Source organism: Rutilus rutilus, assembly GCF_951802725.1.
Source record: "Rutilus rutilus genome assembly, chromosome: 5".
Classification (NCBI taxonomy): Eukaryota; Metazoa; Chordata; class Actinopteri; order Cypriniformes; family Leuciscidae; genus Rutilus; species Rutilus rutilus.
The window spans coordinates 10,162,335-10,183,020 of record NC_140213.1 but is presented as its reverse complement, the minus strand read 5'-3'; the positions used below and the strand labels follow the sequence as shown (position 1 = coordinate 10,183,020).

Genomic DNA, 20,686 nt, shown 5'->3' with positions numbered 1-20,686 from the left:
CAAGTTTAATCGATTTGAACTGTTCGAGTGCTATTTAAAAAAAACACTTCGCCTCCCCTGAAGGCAGCAAAACCCCTGCTTTGATCAGCGCTCTGTCATTCATCTTACTTAGGTTCCCCAGTTAGTGCACACTGTGTGTTTTTTTTTTTTTTTTGAGTGTGTGTTTTGATTTGCAGCCTGTTGTTGCCTAACAGCCTGTCATGTCTTTATTTTCTTTAATAACCCAATTATTTAATCTCTGAGCAACCCGACTCATGCTGTCTGCTGCTGCTGCAGCTAAATTTGGACTCTCAGTCGCACATTCTCGATCTGTGAAGCCACTGGAAGATCATGAGCTGTTCAAAAAATGAGTGTCATTCCTCATTAGCAAGCCCAGACAGAATCTGCTTATGTATCTCACTTTTTCTGTGATGTTTAGGGGCAAAATATGCCCCTGAAAAAAATGCCCCTACAATAAAAGTCAATGGGGTTCAAAACAACACTGTACCCCACTGACTTTCATTATATGAACATAAAACAGCATTTTTTGTTTGTGTGTGTTTCACAGAAGAAAGAAAGTCAGACAGGTATGGAAGGACATGTGAGTGAAATGATGGACAGAATTTTCATTTTTGGGTGAACTATCCCTTTAAGCAATTAGTTTAAGAATCCTCAAGAAACTAGCTACTGGCAAAACATCTGCTTTTATACAGAGTGCAGAGTTTCTGAAGTAAAAACATAAATGTTTCTATGAGGACATTTTTAACCGATAACTAATAAACCTATAAAGATGGATCTACTGTTCCAGGGTTGCTAATCGATGGTATCCATTTGCATTATTTCAACTTATTTTTACAGTTGAATTTGTGGTGAAAAAACCTTATTGGTTCTTGCACGTCAAGCGAACATGCTTGAGCTTCTGTTCATAATATCTGACGTGTCCATTAATGAATGTTAATATGTGAATAAATGCCTAAATTCAGTCTGTTCATCATATAAAGCAATCTTGTCTCTTCAGAAAATTTTGGACTAAGCCGCTCAATTCATATGGATTAGTTTTACGATCTCTTTGTGAACTTTTTGAAGCGCCAAAGTGTCAGTTGCTTAGCTGTCAATAGAGAGACAGAAATTCCTCAGATTTCACTAAAAAGATCTTCATTTGTGTTCGAAGATGAACGAAAGTTTTAAGGGTTTGTTTGGAATGGCTGAGTAATTAAAGTCTGAGTAAAGTCTCCTTTTAAATGGCTGTTAATGGAGAAATAACCTTTTTGTCCCACATAATTGTGTAGTTACAAAATGGGAATGAAATGGACCATGCCGACCCCTTGGCTCACAGAGCTATGAGAGGGAATCTGAGTGCTAGTCACTTTTAAAAGTGAATGAATCAAGTAATACAGAACATTTTCGCCAGGTGTTTGTCGTTAAAGCTTCTTTGTCTTGCATTAATTTCTGTCTTAATGCTTTTCAAACCCGGTCTTTCAAATATGTAGAAATGCCAGTCTGTTCTCTTTATGTGTTCTGAAAAGAGGAATTACAACTTTATGTTAACAGAAAAGGAAGTTTTAAACCTCGGACATACATGGTGTCTTCTCTAATTTTAAAGGATCTGCTCCATATTTTCAAGAACTTCTTTGTGTTGTATGAAATATGTCTTTAGTTGTGGTAGAATAGAGTTATTTTAACTGTACTCCCATTAGACATTATCCAATGCTGCATTCAAGTCCTGTCAGAATGATGATTTTTACAAGGTGAGTGCACATGAAGTCATAATTATCAGTGGGAAACAGGGCTTGTCAATTAGAGAATTATGGTGGAAGCATATTGTTATTGTTGTCCTTACTGTATGAATGTTGATGATACAATTTCGTTTGTACACGTTTTGTAAAAAGGTCAAAATGTATTTAGAAGTATTTATATATATTGTCTGTGGAAGGCATAGGGCCATAAAATGTTCGTCCAATTATTGGATTCATTATACGTTTTACTCAGAACGGTTCGTGACTCGAATTCTCTTTAAGTTGTTCATTATTATTGTAATGTTTTGTGCTTTGAGACATGAGGTAGTTTAATGCCATCTCTCATCTCGTGACGCTTTTGAAATCTTTGTGTGCGTTCATGTGTTTTGAAGGAGGTGTGGCTTTGGAGACGCTCTGAAGGGAGGGTGAGATCTCATGCTTTCAAAGCTATTACCTGAGATCCCACAGTGTTACATGATTTACAGCGGAGATAATGTTTATACAGACTGACAAGCAACAGTCATAAAATATTACTATTATAAATCGTGTGCACTTGGCTTAACTGAACAAATTTCTTGGGTAGAATAATGCTGAGCTCCATTCAACTCGTCCGTCCAAATTCCTACTTGGAGAATTACAATAAACCAGTTTCTAAATGGCACCAGAATGGTTGGGGGAAAGATATTGAAGTAGAAATATCCCATATCTGACTTTGTATGGAATGCAGCAGACATTCTAACTGGCTAAATAGTATGAACTAATTAAACACAGAGCAATCACAGTAGTTGAAAAGACAAAAGGACACTACAGGAAGTTCATATGGATCGTTTAATGACAGCTAATAGTGCTACACTCTGGGGTTATTGAACAGGCTTATGGAATAGTCACATTTCTCTCCCGCATGTTTACACATATTAACATGCTCTGAAACATCAGGATCTGGAAAAACCAAGCACAGGATCATGGGAGCTGCTGTGAGTCATTACAAAGGCAAAAGAGAAAAGACCATAACCCCAAAGTTTATTTACAATCTTTCTGCTGCACTTCAGTTATATATTCTCTGTTCAACAAAGGTCTGCACCATATTTTTTTATTAAACTCTCAATGCTTTTGCTATCTTAAAGGGATAGTTCATCCAAAAATATATAAATTCCATCATCATTTTCTTGCCCTATCTTGTTTCAAGCCTGTATTACTTAGAGGTGATGTTTTCCGTACAAGAAAGTGAATGGCGTTGGACTTCAAAATGAAGTAATGATATATTTAAGTCATTCATATCCACATTCAAATACGCTGTGAGAACAAACCGGGTCAGGTTTGCCATCAATAATACCAAATGACATTATTTTGTGCATCTTTCATAACTGATTGTTTCACCCAATTTTGGTATAATGAAAAAAGTTGTCAGAAGGGGAAATTATCAGTGATTATGAACAAATTTCAGAGGATTGGTACATTTATTGTTGATTTTTGTTCCCGTTGATTTCATTTTACGGAAAAGGAGACCTTGAAAGATTATGCTAAACATCTCCTTTGTGTTCCTCAGTAAAAATAAAGCCATACCGGTTTGGAACATCAAGAGGATGAGTAAATGACGACAGACTGTTCGTTTCGGGGTGAACTATATCCCTTTAACTTTCGAGTAGATTAACTGGACATCTTAACTGGTTCTTGTAGACATACTGAAGAGAGCTAGGGTTGCATTGATAGGCCATTCTTAAAGCATAGGTAGGTCAGATTTCATACAGTGCATATAAAGGAGCTCGTAATTTAAAACATTCCTGCAATTTCACACAAAGGGCAGGTTTTAGGGACACCGATTCATTCAGGTTTTCCACTTAAACAGATTTTCCCCAAACAATCATTCGGAACATTGACAAAACAGACCAGGATTTGACTTTAATCTGCGTCTGGGTGACCATCCCTACAGGTTGGGTTACAATCCCATCATCAAGTTATCATGACAGCCTATATTTCAAACAAAAAACACAAGTTGTGTAAAATCACTCAGTTCGAATCCCAGCGGCCTGATGGAGTCTCATCTGACGGACTGTGAACTGGAGGTTAAAGTGTGCCTTCATCTAGGAGTTTGTTTATCCCGTCGCAGATCTTCCTCAGGTTAAATCTGTATTCTTCAGAGGGGCCGTACAGCTCGGTCAGGAAATCCACGTCTGCGAAATGGTTGAAAACGTGGTCGATTCGCCCGTGGGAGCGCATGGTCAAGTGGTGCTCCACCAGCTCGTGAAGAAGGTCCCTACATTCCATCAGCAGCTCGGAAAGAATGCCGCGGTCGAACGTGTACTCCACCTCGTAAAAGCTCACCACCGTCATGGCTGCCTGGTTCATCTTCTTTTTGAAGCGCTCAACGGTCTCCATCTCATCATGACTGAACTGGTGGTTCCGGTAGAGAATGCCAATTTTCAGCGCGATCTTGATGACATCTTTGATGATCTTGTGGGCTTCCTTTTTGCTCTTGGTGTATTCACGACTGGCCTTGTAGAGTTCGTCCAGAATCTCGCTGCTGGTGTCGTCCGTGAGGAGGTTTGCCACGGCCATGGTGGCCATTTTACTCAAGATCTTCTTTTGGGCCTGAAGGGCCAAACTCTTGGAGTTGAAGCTCTCTTGCCCTATAAAAAGAAAAACAGACAAAGAAAAAAAAAGCAAAGTTAGCCACTCAAGAATGTTTTTCTCTTTCCCATGTAAATCATTTTGAATGTCAAAAATGTTCTAGAGAAAAAAAATGTCCGTAAATGGGCTGCAGTGTTTTGAGCACCCAGGTCAAGAACGGCCTATACAGACATCAATATGAAAAATAATACTGCTGAAAGGCATAAAACATGAAACATTCAAAACATTCATCTGTCTTTCAACATATTTTGCTCAAAAAGAAGAGTGAATGGTTTTCTGAACCCTGATTTTTTATGTAACCTCCATTCAGTTGACGTCAAATGAAATGTTCTAGCATTGTTCTGATACATTCCTTCGCTGCTGAATTCTATATCTCATTCCATTTTCACTCTTTTAATTTCAACTTTGAATGAATTTTTTTTAACACATTGATATCTTATATTTATTTGTGCTGATTTACTACAGCAAAGGACAGTATTAGGATGCACCAGTTTCTTATAAACATTGTTCAATATTTGGACACTTACAGTAATCCACACTTAAAGTCAATAGGAAATGGCGTGCTGTCTTCACAACCCATTCTACTCCAATAATGTTTTGCATTTCCAAGTAAGACAGGTTGTTCAACAAGAAAAATAAATATATCTATCAAGAACTGGCTGGATTGTGAAAAATGGGAAGGAAGAAAAAGTGGAATAAATAAGAGTGCTTGCTCAGTGACAACAAAAAGGAAAACCATTTATGAAGTTGAGTAAGTTAAGTTTTGATGAAATATAACAAAGACAAACATTTTATTTGTTTGTGCATCTATAAAAGCTAATTAGTAGAGGCATAGCATCATTGGCTGATGTCACTGATTTTATGTAACACAATGACAATGCAAAATTTAAGAGGGACTTTATTGAGCCACTGTAGGTGTGTCACTAAACTAGATTGTTTGCAAATGGATGGCAGCAAAGCTGTTGATTTACTAATGATTTATACAGCGTCTAATGGACTGTGATAATATTAGAACAAGCTTCCAGGTCAGACTGTACTGTTTGACACTGAGTTCCTCTGGGTGTGTGAGAGCTCTCAGCATGTTCATTCTGCTGAGGTTTGCTGTCTGTCTGATCTGCTGTTGTAGAGGTGGAAACTGTACGTTCAATAACTCAATAATAAGATTTAGTCCAAAAATAGGAGAATGAAAAAAAGGACTGAGGGTTAATGGTCCTGGCAATGAATCTCATGCGGGATTCTGTGATCGGAGAAAAAGACTGATCAAATTTCGCCTCTGAATGTTTATATTTAATGAAATGCATTTCTGTCATGACAACTCTCAGAGTGTTTGGCATGGGAATGGGTATGACAATGTTGATATATTTGGTCTTGTTGGAATAGATCTGCTACGCTGTTCCTGCTGTTATTGCTGCTGCAGAGCAAGTACGGGACTTGCTACTGCCAATACAATACATACACGACACACTGCTGTGAGCAAGTAAGACATGCTGCTGCTGTACAATATAGCAATAGATTAGATTAGATTAGATTCAACTTTATTGTCATTACACAAGTACAGGTACAAGGCAACGAAATGCAGTTTAGGTCTAACCAGAAGTGCAATAGCAGCAAGTGCAGGATATACAGTGGTTCATAAGTGCAGAACATGGATATGTACTGAATAAATATAGAGTTGAATACTATTATAAACAAAAATTTACAGATAGATTGTCCTATGAATATAATATACAGATAACTCTTACTGTGAACAGAATTTACAGCTAGAAATGTACTGAATATAATAATATACAGATGGCTATTACTATAAACAGAATGTTTACAGATAGATATGTACTGAATATAATATACAGATGGCTGTTACTATAAACATAATTTTACAGATAGATATGTACTATGAATATATATACAGATGGCTGTTACTATAAACAGAATGTGAGCATAATATACAGATGGATATTACTATAAACAGAATTTTACAAATAGATATATGTATAAGTTAGGCTAATGAGCAGTATAACAATGGATTTAAAGTAGTGCAAATAAAGTTTGGACAGAAGCTATCCGAGTGAGTGCAGTGGAAAGTAATTGCATATTACAGTTAAGGTACGATATTGCAATGTATATATAACAGTCGGTACTGTAAATAAACAGTCGGCAGTGCAAATGAGCATATTCCAGTCAAGGTAGTAGTGCAAGATGCATATGTAAACAGTTGTTACTGTAATAACAGTCAGCAGTGCAAATGAACATTATAGTATTGCAAATAACAAAATGGAGGCAGGTGTGAGGAGGGAGAGGAGAGTCAATCAGTATATAAGGGGAGTGGGATCAATGAGGGTTAGAGTTTAATAAAGAGACAGCTCTGGGGAAAAAACTGTTCTTTAGTCTGCTGGTCCTGGTCCGGAGGCACCTGAAACGCCTGCCGGAAGGCAGGAGAGAAAACAGTCTGTGGGCTGGGTGAGAGGAGTCCTTAAGGATGCTGCGAGCTCGATGCAGACAGCGTTTCCTCTGGATGTGCTCGATGGCAGGTAGTGGAGTCCCAGTGATGCGCTGGGCGGTTTTCACCACCCGCTGCAGTGCCTTGCGCTCTGCAACAGAACAGCTCCCATACCACACTGTAGCACAGTTGGTCAGGATGCTTTCTATTGCACAGCGATAGAAGTTCACCAGGATAGTGGAGGAAAGCTGATTCTTCCTCAGTGTCCTCAGGAAGAAGAGGCGCTGGTGAGCCTTCTTGACCAGGCTGGAGGTGTTGGTTGTCCAGGTCATGTCCGCCGAGATGTGGGTCCCCAGGAACTTGAAACTGGAGACACGCTCAACAGCCATTCCATTGATGTAGATGGTGTCGTGTGTGCCTCTTGACACTTTCCTGAAGTCCACGATGAGCTCCTTCGTTTTGGTGGTGTTGAGGAGCTGGTTATTTTCGGTGCACCATGTGGCCAGGTGCTTGATCTCCTCCCTATAGGCAGTCTCATCGTTGTTGCTGATGAGACCAATCACCGTAGTGTCGTCCGCAAACTTGACGATGGAATTAGATCCGTACACAGGCTTGCAGTCGGAGGTGAAGAGGGAGTAGAGGAACGGGCTTAGCACACAGCCCTGTGGTACACCAGTGTTGAGTGTGATGGATGTGGAGCAGTTGGAGCCTGATCGAACATTCTGGGGTCTGTTGGTCAAGAAGTCCAAAATCCAGTTGCACATGGAGGTGTTGAAGCCCAGGTCTCCTAGTTTGGCTATTAACTTAGTTGGGATGACAGTGTTGAATGCTGAGCTGAAGTCAACAAACAGCATGCGTGCATAAGTGTTCTTATTGTCCAGATGTGTGAGCACAGAGTGCAGTGCCATGGAGACTGCATCCTCTGTGCTCCTATTGCTACGGTAGGCAAACTGGTGTGAGTCCAATGTGGATGGTAGAGAGTCTTTTAGGTGTGCCAGGACCAGCCGCTCAAAGCACTTCATTACGATGGGTGTGAGTGCTACAGGGCGGTAGTCATTAAGGCACTTCGGGCTGGAGTGTTTTGGCACTGGCACAATGGAAGTGCATTTAAAGCATGTTGGTACAGTTGCTTGGGCAAGAGACAGGTTGAAAATGTCTGTAAAAACCCCAGCGAGCTGCTCCGCACATGCCCTGAGTACGCGTCCAGGGATGTTGTCTGGTCCAGCAGCCTTGTGCGCGCTGATCCTGCTCAGTGCATTGCAGACATCTGTGGAGGAGAGTGTGATCGGTGGGTGGTCAGCTGAGGATTTGAGCTTGGTGGCAGTTTCTCTGTTGTCTCTTTCAAAGCGAGCATAAAAGTCATTTAGCTCGTTCAGGAAGTTGACATCAGTGGCTGCGGGGGTGGAGTGAGAGGGTTTGTAGTCACTGATGGCCTGAATGCCCTGCCACATGCGCCGAGGGTCAGCGTTGGAAAAGTGTCCCTCTATCTTAAGCTTGTAGCAGTGCTTGGCCTCTTTGATGCCCCTTTTCAGATTTGCTCTGGATGTGCTATAGGCTTGTGCATCTCCTGATCTGAAGGCAGTATTGCGTGTCTTCAATAGGAGTCGCACTTCCCTGTTCATCCATGGCTTCTGATTTGGGTATGTGGTGATCTGCTTCTGGGTTGTAACACTGTCAATGGTGGTATTAATATAATCCAGTACAGAGGAGGTGTAGCAGTCAATGTCCGTGTGAGAGCCACTGGTGGCTTGAGAAGCAAACATACTCCAGTCTGTGTGTAGAAACCTTTCCTGGAGTGAGAAATCTGCCCCCGCAGGCCACACCTTGATGGTCTTCACTGATGGCTTCACGCGATTGATCAGAGGTGCATATTTGGGGGTGAGGAACAAAGAAAGGTGATCTGACTGTCCCAAGTGGGGGAGGGGTGTCGCGACGTAAGCTTCAGCCATGTTTGTGTAAACATGGTCTAAGGTTTTGTTTCCTCTGGTGTGACAGGAAACATGCTGGTGAAATTTCGGTAGCACTGACTTTAAGTTTGAATGATTAAAATCACCCGCAACAATAAACGCAGCTTCCGGGTGAACGGTCTGTTGTTTACTGATGGCTGCGTGAAGTTCTTTCATAGCAAACTTGGCATCAGCATCCGGGGGAATATAGGCTGCAGTTATAATAGTGGAAGTGAACTCCCGCGGTAGATAAAACGGTCTACATTTAACCATGAGAAACTCAAGGTTAGCTGAACAATGTCTCCCAACAATAGCAGAGTTTGTGCACCAAGCTTTGTTAATGTAAATGCACAATCCACCACCTCTGGTCTTACCGGAGCCATGTAATGTTCTATCCGCCCGGAATGTATGGCGTCCCGCTAGCTCAATAGCGTTGTCCGGTATTCCGCTGTTTAACCATGTTTCCGTGAAAATTAGAACATTACAGTTCAAAAGTCTCTTGCTGTATGTGATGTTGAGTCGAATCTCCTCCATTTTGTTCAACAGCGACCGTACATTGGCAAGGAAAATGCTGGGTAAAGAGAGCCGGTGTGGTGTTAGCTTTAGCTTAGCTCTTAGTCCTCCGCGCTTCCCCCGCCTTTGTTTACGATCTCGCCGGCGCCTGCGAGCACTTCCGCCCGGCCGGGCAGAGTGCATAGCCTCGGGTGATCTGGCGATCTCAGGAAGGAGTCGAAGGTTGTCCATAAAACTGTCGGAAATTCGCAAACCAATATCCAAAAGCTCACCTTGGGTGTACGATGTTAAGGCACAACTGTTCTGGACGAATACATGAATTACCCATTGCAGATGGTGGAGCTGGGGAAGGTGGAGGGTTTCTGAAAGCGTGCTGCACTTCAAAGGCAAATGCTAACCAAGTATTTGAAAGCTGAGCATGCAAGCTCATTGGCTACTGATACAGCAGGAACCAATCAGCTGAGCCCTATAGAGAATGATGTGATTGCAAGCAGTCTGAGTTAAGGACCTATAATTAGCCCGCGCGATCTAGAGTTTCATAACCGAACTTTGTATGTCACAGCACATTGGTGGTAAACTGACTGAAACACTAAACAACTGATCACAAGTCAGTGTTTCATACAGATCTTGGTCACCCTTCACCATGTGTTAATGCATACATTTTGTAACACCAATATTTATTCATTTTCATTTACGATTACTAATTCTGTTTTGAGTATAAAAAACAATAAAACAATGTATTTATACATTTAAATATAATTAATTACGAAAGAATTGTCGTTTTAACAACTTCAAGTAGGCTTCACAAAATAGTTCACGCTTCACTTTGATTCAGACATCACTGAAAGGGATCCTGTTATTCAGTATGATTCAGATAACTGCTCAGATAGAATCAGAACCCATGTGTCCCAATGCACATACTATCCATCCAAATTAAATGTGAGATTAGAATAAGTGCAGAAAGTGTTCCAAAGCATAGTGTGCTGAAAAGCGTACTATTCCCAATAGATTTTCTAAGTGTGGATGTGTGCACACTTGATTGGCTAATATTGCTACTTGTTTTCTCTCCAAGGTAGGAAGAATAAAATAAATGTAATTAAATAAAATGTGGAGTGTGTACATGACGATGTTAGGTGTGACCGAATCCAATGAACCATGCATCATCATAATTTTATGATGAGGTACTGTATGTCCTAAAATTTGCCTACTCTTCTGCTACTTTTCTGACTGACTCAAACCACAAATTCTTGAGTTTGTGAGTCTTTTTGAACAATTAATTAAAATAACCAGCTAATGATATTTTTTTGTTGGTGAATCAGACTATAATGTTCGAGCTAGAAGCAAAACATAAACACGTGCACATTCATGAGGACAGCTCAATGGAATGATGTGTTTTCTTGCCATTATTTAGCCTTTGTTTAAATTCACATTCATTTAGACTACTGCCTCTGTAGATTCAGCAGGGATGAAAAGCGGTACAGGAAACACGTGTACTGTACACTCATTTCTGAGGAAGTACACACTTAAATGTCTCATAGAAGTGCATTTTAAAAGCACACATTAAAATGGTTTCTTTTTCTAGCCTTGTTCCTCTTTTTGTACATATTTGTGCTGCATTTTTGCATCATCTCTAATGGACTTCTGAGTATGAGTTACAAGTCTTTCAGGAACTTTAAACCACATGCTTTCTGGAAAGGAAAGCGTGTTATTAGTTTAGTTCAGAATGTGTTTGTCTATAATTGTGATTTAGACAACATTTTATGGGAGTCATTCATGCAGAACTGTAAATTAATTTCAATATTTCAGTTAGGATGCTGTAGGCCCTTTTTAAATCTGGTTTTAAGATGCATTTTCGTCAATGTTAAAGAGGTGTAAACAGGGTTGAGCAGTGCACTGCTTCCAGAAGCAGTCAAAACGCATATGGATTGCTTTTGTAGTGTAGACGCTCATGTGGTCGAATGTGATTGAACAGCCACAAAAAAAAAAAGCCTACGTGTTTTAAGAATGCGCACCAAAACTTCACTATGATGCGCCAAAACACACGGATAACGATTCAAATAGCCATTTCCAGTTGTTTCTTTTCCATCTGCGTCCTTCCCCGCTCGCTCATAAGCAGCGTAATGGCTTCATTCATTACAATAACCATATTTGTGCGTCACACTCTGCGCTCCCTTACAAGTGATGTAGAGTGTGACAAAATAATCCCTGCTACAGACTGTGTGACTTCGGCAATCCTATAAGATCATTATAATTCTCACTGTACAACATGTATGTAGACTGTACAATAATGACACCTATTAAATCGTAGGCTACGACACAAGTATAGAAGAATAAAATGTTATCAGCAAGCGCTAGTGGTAAACAAATAGAGCAAGATAAATTGCACTTCGGCAATTGTGGTTTTTATGTGCGCTGAAAAAAGAGAAGATGGAATAGGGAAAAGAGGTCAACTTGGCATGCTAATTTTGCAAATGGAGCTTGAGGTGAGCACCCAGACAGCAACATAGTGTTGGCCCAGATCTGGCCCACATCTGGTACGCGTTGAATCCTCATGTACCAGATGTGGGCCGACATTAAGTTGCTGTCTGGGTAGTTTTAAGTTTTAGCGCCATGTCGCGTTGATCAATATGCCATTTCATGTTGCGTTTTTATTGGCTAGTCAGTAGACGTAGGTCGTAGAAGCAAACACACTGTGAGATGATCATGCTAAATATCTGACACTGTCGCAGGCTAGGACAGCCCAATAACGTACACTGTGTACCGGCCATAAGAGGGGAGGGTCTAGACCAGGGGTGCTCCTGGAGGTACAATGTCCTGCATAGTTTAGCTACACAACCCCAATAAAACAAACCTTAAGCAGCTAATCAAGGTTTACAAGGCAAACGTTCCAGGCAGGTTTGAGCTAAACTGTGTTGGACAGTGGCCCTCCAGGAGCATGTTTGGACTCCCCTGGTCTATACAAAATCTGAACATGCATGTTAAGACCAGACGAAAACGGTACTGCGTCTCAGCTGACCACTTGTGATCAGATCACTGAAAATGCCGGGTGTAAACAGGGCCTTAGAAGGTAGCTGCAGATTTAGGCAGTAGACGACAAGGCAGCTCGCTAGGTTTGGGAACAGAGCTAAGGTGACCGTATAAGGCCATCGTTTTATCTCAGAGTGTGTGGGTTTATCTTGAGCTGAGCTGGTGAGATGGCACAGGGAGGAGGGTATTGTTTTGTCGTGTTTATCTGTAGGAGGCGTGAGCAATCTGAGAGCAAATTTTATTTAGATACCTCCCAGTTCAAATTACACACTACAGACCTGATTAACATTACAGAACCAAACACAGAGAAGCTGTTCAGTCCTGAACTCCTCTGCCAAGAACCCGTCACTCTCGTTTACTTCCTCACACTGTTATTGGGATGGTCTGGAAAATATGTCATTTGAGAATGCCACGGAATGGCACGTGAATGCCACACAAATGCCCAACCGGAGCTCCAGTCGCACCATTTTTATAAAAAGAAAGCCAGAGTAAAGTTCACTTCTATGCACGCATGCACGTCTGGCTGCCAGGTGAGATGACCAAGGCATGACCTTCAGTAAGTGTCTCTGACAGGAATAATGATGTTCACTCTGAATGACAAACTGGTTCATACAATTGTTGCTCCTGTAGCTCAGCTGGTGGTGCTTGACACTAGCAGCACAGAGGTCCCTTGTGACCACACTTTTGCACTTTTAAACTTTCAAAAAGAGTGCTTGATATGGGAAAAAATACTTTAAAATAATATGCTTGTGTGGAAACTGAATGTAATGTTTTCAAACACTTAACTGCATGTAAATTGCAATTAAATGAATATGTACTATAGATTCTATTTATATTAAATGCAACAACTTAAGGCCACTTTTTGACTCACTTAAGTAGGACTTAATAAGTATATCTTTATATGTAATTTCATATTTACTTCTATTGTCTTTGAAATACGGTTGTACTGTTGAATGTACTGGCAAGATTTATGGTAAACTAAAATATACTTTAATGTTTAATACCTTACTGTTATAAGATTTGAAGTAGACTTTTTCACAAGGGGTCATGGGTTTGATTCTCTCATGTACTGGTAAAATGTACATTAGTTGCTCTGCAAGTGGCTTTCAATATGTCTGCCAAGTTTAAACAGTCAGAATGACAGTATTAAAAAAAAACAGACTATAATAAGCAGAATGGGGATCGTTTTGGCAATGGTGTCGTCTGTTCGTGGAAAACTCAAACTCAAAACTCAAAAGTTTTAAGCATATCGTTGTCATGTAAACGTACCCTAAGACCGTGTCCTAACCAGGCACGAGTAATTTGAGTTCCACACTGTGCGACCTGAATCACAGCTGATCATCAGAGCATGTTTGATGTCTCATGAGTTCACCCTTACATATAATTTGGACATAGAAAAAGTATGCATATTTGGCGTGCTGTCTGTGATCCCAAAGCTCGGAATTTGGCCCGAACCCAGATTACTCCTCCATCCCTGGTTGGGAAATGTTTAAGAGTGAGGAGTTGGGGTGGTGGAGGAATGCTGGAAAACTGTCTTGGGATAGAGGTAGGTCGGCTATATATATCTATATATATATACCTCCTCTCTTGCTAATTACATTGATTATCTGAACATGCTCCTCCCAAATTAAATAAAACATAATTTGGCAAGGCTACCAGACGCAACAGATATAGAAAGCACACCAAATGTTGTGTTGCTTGTAAGGTTTGCTTCAATTTACATGGAAGAGATTGCTTAAATCACTTAGCTTAATCAAATGTTATTTCAGCAGCCATTTTATGCTAATGAGTTTGACTGTGACTCATATGTGAGTTTTTTTTTTTTTTTATGATTCATTAAAAGAACCAGCTCATGTAAATCATTTGTTCGTAATTCAAACTACACTTGCACTTTTTTGTGCAATTATTTAGTGGTGCCAGAATTTTCAGATTAACCAACATGGGGTTTTCAAACGCCAATTCTGAAACTACTAAGAATTGGCTCTGACACTACTGGCAGTTGGTTTTGCAGTGCACAGGCGTTTGACTGTGTCTGCATCTGTGTCAGAGCTGTCGTTTGTTGTTGATGTGAATCGAGGCTTTGTTTAGCATCACTCTCTGTGATGATGTAAAGTCAGTGAGTGACAGACACGACCTGAGGCATCAACACACACCAGACCAACCTGACACTGACCAGCTACACAGGCGTTTCTGCTCTTTTTGGCATTGGTCCATGCTGTGGTCAGGGGACGTAGAGTCTCATAAACCCGGCTATCTGAGAGAGCAAGTGGAGTTTACTAATAATGAATTACATTTGCAATATGCAAATCAGGTAAATGCATAAACAAATCCAAAGAAATGTGTGCTGTAGACTGTCAGCGCGCGCAGTTCCCCATCTCGCACGTCAGTCCTGAATGAATGCTAAATTGGGGAGGATGCCACAGACTATCAAGATATGGCATGTGATGCTCTTCTCCATTATATAATGAATAACTGCTCATTAATTATTGATCACTAAGAAATGTGCACAAACATTCCTTTTTAAAAATGTTCAGTTTGCCATTGCTTTACATTGGCTGTCAAAATTAATTGCACCATGAATTATCGCTGACTTGAATTTTTGAAATAATGTGATTTGTTTAAAAAAAGCAAACATGAAGCTGCACCTACTAACCCTCAGTAGGTATGTTTACATGCACATCCAATTCGATTCAATATTCTGGAAGTTATGCGTACATGAACCCTAAACTTCACAACCAAATTCACTTTTCCCCCATTACATATGCATTTAAGGTATTCTGAACAATCATAACAAATTAAGATTTAACGTAAAGTGTTACCAGTGTTTTTGCCTAAGATTCGCCTAAACATTAGTAAACGACAAAAGGCTTAGTCAACCACATTTTATTTAGTTGGTTATGCTGCCTTCACATGCTATTGGAGATTTCATACTTCCTACATTTGAAGTTGACGTTTGAAGTAATTACAAGCTCGTCGCATTCAAGTGCTTTGTTGTCAAAAAGAACAGGAATCATGGAGGACACCAGGTTTATTATTGCCTATTTATTGGAATCTTTTTAAAGCCAAAATGATATTTAGCGTCCCATTCATTGACAACCATATAAACATTCTTCACTGGCCACTCACTCTAACTTTAACGTTAACCTAGACAAATGTGTGCTTTTATTAGGCGCATATCCAAGTGTTCGTGTGGAGTGTGGAAGCTGCAATGTAGCTGCAATTCTTTCTCAGCCCAGAAATCATTTTCCAATGCCACTCCCAAAGTATATATTTAACTAGTTAAATTAATATCATAAACATATGATGACTAATGGCTAAAATGAGTGACTACTAATCAATTAGAAAAATACGTAGTCGGAGGAATCCCAGGAAAGCTATGTGTCATGTACTGCTCTGAGACAAGAAGGTTGAGGATCCAAAAAGGTAATCCACAATCGTAGTCGAAAACAGGCAAGAGGTCAGAGCACAGTAAATCAGTCCAATCAAACAAACAAATCCAGAGAGCTAGACAGGAACGGGAACAGGAAAACCAGGACACAGGCAGATATCAAGAACCAGGAACATAGTAAACAGTAGAATTGCTCAGAAATGGAGTGTAAACAACTAACAAGACTTTGCAGGGAAGGAATGTGAAAATCAGGCTTATATGGGGTGAGCTAAACAAGGTAATGACATACAGGTGAATGTGATCATGGCTGATTAGTCTGGGCAAAGGATTATGGGAAATGTAGTTGTTTGGATGTGTGGTGATTGTCCGGGTTGGAGTGCCCTCTGATCGTTATCCCGGGCACTCTCACTAGTGATCGTTACACTATGGAACCCCTAAGGGGACATGGTGGTGGAAAAAAATATGAGATGGGAGAAAAAAGAATAAGTCAATAAGTCAAACACAAATGTTTTGCGATCACTTACCAAACCTTTTGCGTTCCCCCGAGTCATTTTGCGTTTGCTCACAAACCGTTTTTTTAAGCAATTATCAGTCTCGTCCACTGACCAGTTCATAAGACGGTTAGTAAACATATTGGCATGTTCATAAGAAATCAAGCGTATAACATTGGTTATATCGCTGCACTCCCTGCTCGTATCCATGCAAGACTACGTGGATGGGCTGGGAGTTTTTGCCCAGAACAACCATACCGCTAATCCAAATTGTATGCTAATTGTTATCGTATATAAACATATATGCATCACGACACTGTGCGCAAGGTATTTTCGAATCCGACTGAGCGTTTACATGGTTAGGTCTACAAATTAAACATAATAGGTCCAAATTTGTTTGTTTGATGTTTTGGAATAAAGTGCAAATATAACCTAATTTAGCCTAATTTACTAAAAAAATCACTAATTTGAATATGCATGATGCAGTGCTATACCAGCGCATTGGGCCAAGTTAAACTGGACTGTGGGTGGGTGGTGAAAAAGAACGTATTATGCCGAAATACTCCATGCAAAAGTGGCACAAGTGTTTAGTGAATTTAAAAAAAGAAACACAAGATATGGGGATGTGTAGAACTTATTGAATGAAAATTCTAAAGGTGGTAAAGTTGGTTTTTGTAGACTACTGGCTGGTGGATCAGTTTGAAAACAGTCTGCACTGGGTTTTCCAGCAGGTAAAGATATTGTCTCTTAACAAGTAGCCTGTGTATTTTGCTGTCATAATAGTGTGCTGGTGTCCTGCTAACCTTATCTTGTGTTTGGAACAGAAGACCACAACTAAAGATGGAGAATGATGAATGCTCTTGATGCTTGCATGCCCTCTACATACAAAACAAGCTAAACCCACCTAAGTATATGACTGATTTGTATTTGTATTTGAAAAATAAAAATAAAATAAATAATCAGTCAGAATTCAACATCAATTAAAACTCTTTCTGACTCTCTGTCCCTTTCTTATTTTCATCTGACCGTCTGTGTCTGCTTGCAATGTTCAGGCTGTTATTGTGGTGTGCAGAGACCAGATGCAGCACTATATGCTGGATGACATTAGTGAAGTCACTGATTCTGTGCTTGGTTTGAGCTGATTTTGTCTTGTATTTTATTTAGTTATTAAACTATAGCAATTGCTTTAGCATTTCAAACCTAGAAAACTTCTTTTGGTGAAACATTCTGTTTGAAAAGTGCATAGGGAGAGCCAATGGATCCTTTGTGTTCGTGTGTTTGCATATTCACCTGTTTCAATCAACCATCTGTAGGAAAATGAGGTGGGATGATTTTAAATACATGACACACCTTTCTTTGCAGGATAGACAGGTTTATGTTTCACAAAGTGATTTATCTCTGTAATACTTTTTAAATATACAGTACTTGAGCCAAATGGCTAAACAAACTGCTAGACAAAAAGAAATATAATAATATTTTTATTTTCACCTCATGATTTTCCGCTCTGTGCATTGTCAAATACTTTCATGAAGGGTTTCCCAGTCCCAGAGGAAGATTTCATTTCTCATAGAATGTTACTGCAAAGGTCAGGAAACTTACTTCATTTGAGTTATAGGTTTCATTGAAGTATCAACTCTTTGATTGCAGACTTTGATTTGGTATTTTGGTAGTTACTTATTGAACCAGACTTGCGTATAGTGTTTAGGCCTTAAAGACTCTGCTTAATAATATGGTATCAGATAGTAATACAATGATTTATACCATGGTATATCATATAGTATAAACATGGTACTTCAAATAAATACCTTTCTAAAAATGTGTGTGCATAGTTGTGTTGAATGTGCACTTATAGTGCTATTAAAAGTATACATTTTAAACACTGTACTTGCAGCTAGTGAAATATAAGGGCACTTAAGTATGATTAGAGTACACTTTCATGACTGTTTCTTAACACACTTAAGTAAACTTTTAAAAAGTGCACTTCATAATAATGTTACATTAAAAGTTTTACTTTAAAGCGCATTTTAAACCATGTTTCAATAATATTTTTGTCATGCTTTAAAGAAGTACACTAATTTTACTGTGTTGACTAACATACTAAAGCACATTATAATTTTAAAATAAATGCTTGACAGTACATTCAGCAGTACACTATTTCAAAGACAATAAATTACATATAAAGATGTATTTAAGTGGTACTTAAATTAATTGATTTAATATACATTTAAACTATAATACATTTTCAGTTTCCAAAAACATTGCATTCATTTTGCACATATTCTTTTAAATTGCATTATTTCCATAATAAGATTTCTTTTTCATAAGAGGTAAAACCATACCTGTCTAAAAACATTGTTGTACTATACCATGTAGAAACCCTAATACTACAGTACATTAGTTTTTGTGTCATATTTGCAGCGGGTGCGAGTTCTGGCTGATATTCTGGATAATAATGACTGCAATGTGTCTCAGTGTGGGAGCAATGAGCCTGAGGCATTCCACTATCCCTAATCCTCCTGTCATACCAGCCATTTATGATGGAGTCACAGAGAGAGAACTGCTAATGACTACTGTGGTGTCACAACATCACACTTAAATTCACCTGACAAGCTCGCAGCTCCAGATTCGAGAAGTGGTACAAGCACCCGCGGGGGTAACGAGTGTGTGTGTTTGTGATTAACACAAGCTTGTCACAGTGTGTGTGCGCCACAAATAGACATTATTAGAGGTTATTTTTGGTCCTCCAGCGGTGTGTGAGTGTGTGGGTGTATTTGTGTCTCCTCAGGGCTTGCTTTAGAATCACTGTAAATTTAATCAGCATTGTCAGCGTGGCCAGATTATAATGATAAACGAAACAGGCAAACAAATAAACAAATAAATAAATAAAATAACCCCATCATATTGTAAATGAAATTCAGTTAACCTCACTGGTATTATTAGAAAACAAACCTTAATGAGAAAGTGTGTTAAAGTATGTGTGTGTACAGTTTTAGTTATATTAGTTATATATGCAACGGCCTATGTTTTGCTTTAAAGGGATAGTTCAACCAAAAATGAAAATTCTGTCATAATTTACTCGGCCTCATGTAATTTCTGTTCTGTCATTAATGAATAACTATACAGGAACAAATGAGTAATGCAATATTAACATTCTAGTAACTACTATTAACTAACAAGAAACTCAGATTAACAAATTAGTATGTAGTAGCGCTCAGTTGAATGAGATAGTTCACTATTTGCTAATCAGTAATTACTTCTTTTTTTTCATAACTCCCAGAGGACTAATAAGAACTACTTTATACAGTTTCATAATTAATGTGAATAATGCACAATGTTTAATTAATTCTAAAGTAAAGATCATAATTTCAAACTTCTTGTATGGCTTTCTTTCTTCTGTGGAAACTAAGAAGATATTTTGAGAAATGTCCGATTTCTTGTCTCTCCATACAATGGAAGTCAATCCTCACCAAAACAAACTGGTTACAAAATAAGGTTTGGAATGACATGAGTGTGAAAAAATTATGACAAAAGTTTCCTTTTTGGGTGAACTATCCTTTTAAATCAACTGATATCAACAGGTTTGTGAGAGAGGGTTATTATTAGGGGAAGGGTTAAGTTTAGGATTTACCAAATTATCAACATTAAAAAAAAGAGAGAGAAATCTATGCGGTGAGATGCCAAAGCTTATATTTTCTAAACCAAAAGCACAACCCCACCAAAGAAGGAAAAAAAGAACAAACTCAAGCATACAAATAGACAGCACACAAGTCAAATCTAACAAGATATGTGGAAAACAACACAACAAAAAAAAGAAAACATCACAAAATTGTGTTATGTGTATATGAACTGTTTCATATGGAGTTTCAAACACTGTAGTGTAAGTATTTTACAGAATCTTTTGTGATGCTTTTTGGGGATGTCCTCATTTATACAAACAGTATAAAAATAAAAATAATAATTTTTCTTATTGTACAAATGCATAAAGTTATCTGTTAGGGTGTAGGTTAGGTGAACAGTATTTATAACTAGCTATATATAAAAACAATAGAAGTCTGTGTAAATATCCCCATTTAGATTAAGTAAACACGCTTGTACGTGTTTGTTAGTATGCTTTTGTGCAGGGGGAGGGGATGTTCAACAGATGCACATCTTGCTCTGTTTAATCTTGGTGTGGAAAGCATAATCTGCCAATGATTAAGTTTATTACGTGTTTATATCCTCACCCACTCCTGCTGAATTCAGTAATAAATAAGGACTCAAATATACTTAACATTATGTTTTACAGCTGTTGACACACTTAAAATTGGAATAAAGAGAGGTTCACTCAAAAATGACAGTTCTGTCATCATTCACTCACCCCCATGATTGATTTAGTTGATTGAAACCTGGGGTTTGTTTCCCAAACAACGACGTAACTCGCTGCTTAACTACCATAGTACGATGCATCGTTGAAGAAATCAACTAGCTATTCACGACTGTTTCCCGAAACCGTATTGTCGCAAGGTGGTCGTTCAACCACATTGGTTACGTGGTGGAGTAAT

At 39.0% G+C, this 20,686-nt stretch overlaps 1 protein-coding gene across 1 annotated transcript in view; it reads right to left on the bottom strand.

Annotated features, from left to right (window-relative positions):
* Positions 1-2,524: 2,524 nt before the first annotated feature.
* tnfaip8l3 (tumor necrosis factor, alpha-induced protein 8-like 3) overlaps positions 2,525-20,686 on the bottom strand; it is a 42,990-nt gene continuing 24,828 nt past the window's right edge. The window contains exon 2 of the mRNA XM_084409777.1: positions 2,525-4,342. Coding sequence (XP_084265903.1) covers positions 3,780-4,342 — 563 coding nt within the window. The 3' untranslated portion in view covers positions 2,525-3,779. The remainder of the gene's footprint in view (positions 4,343-20,686) is intronic.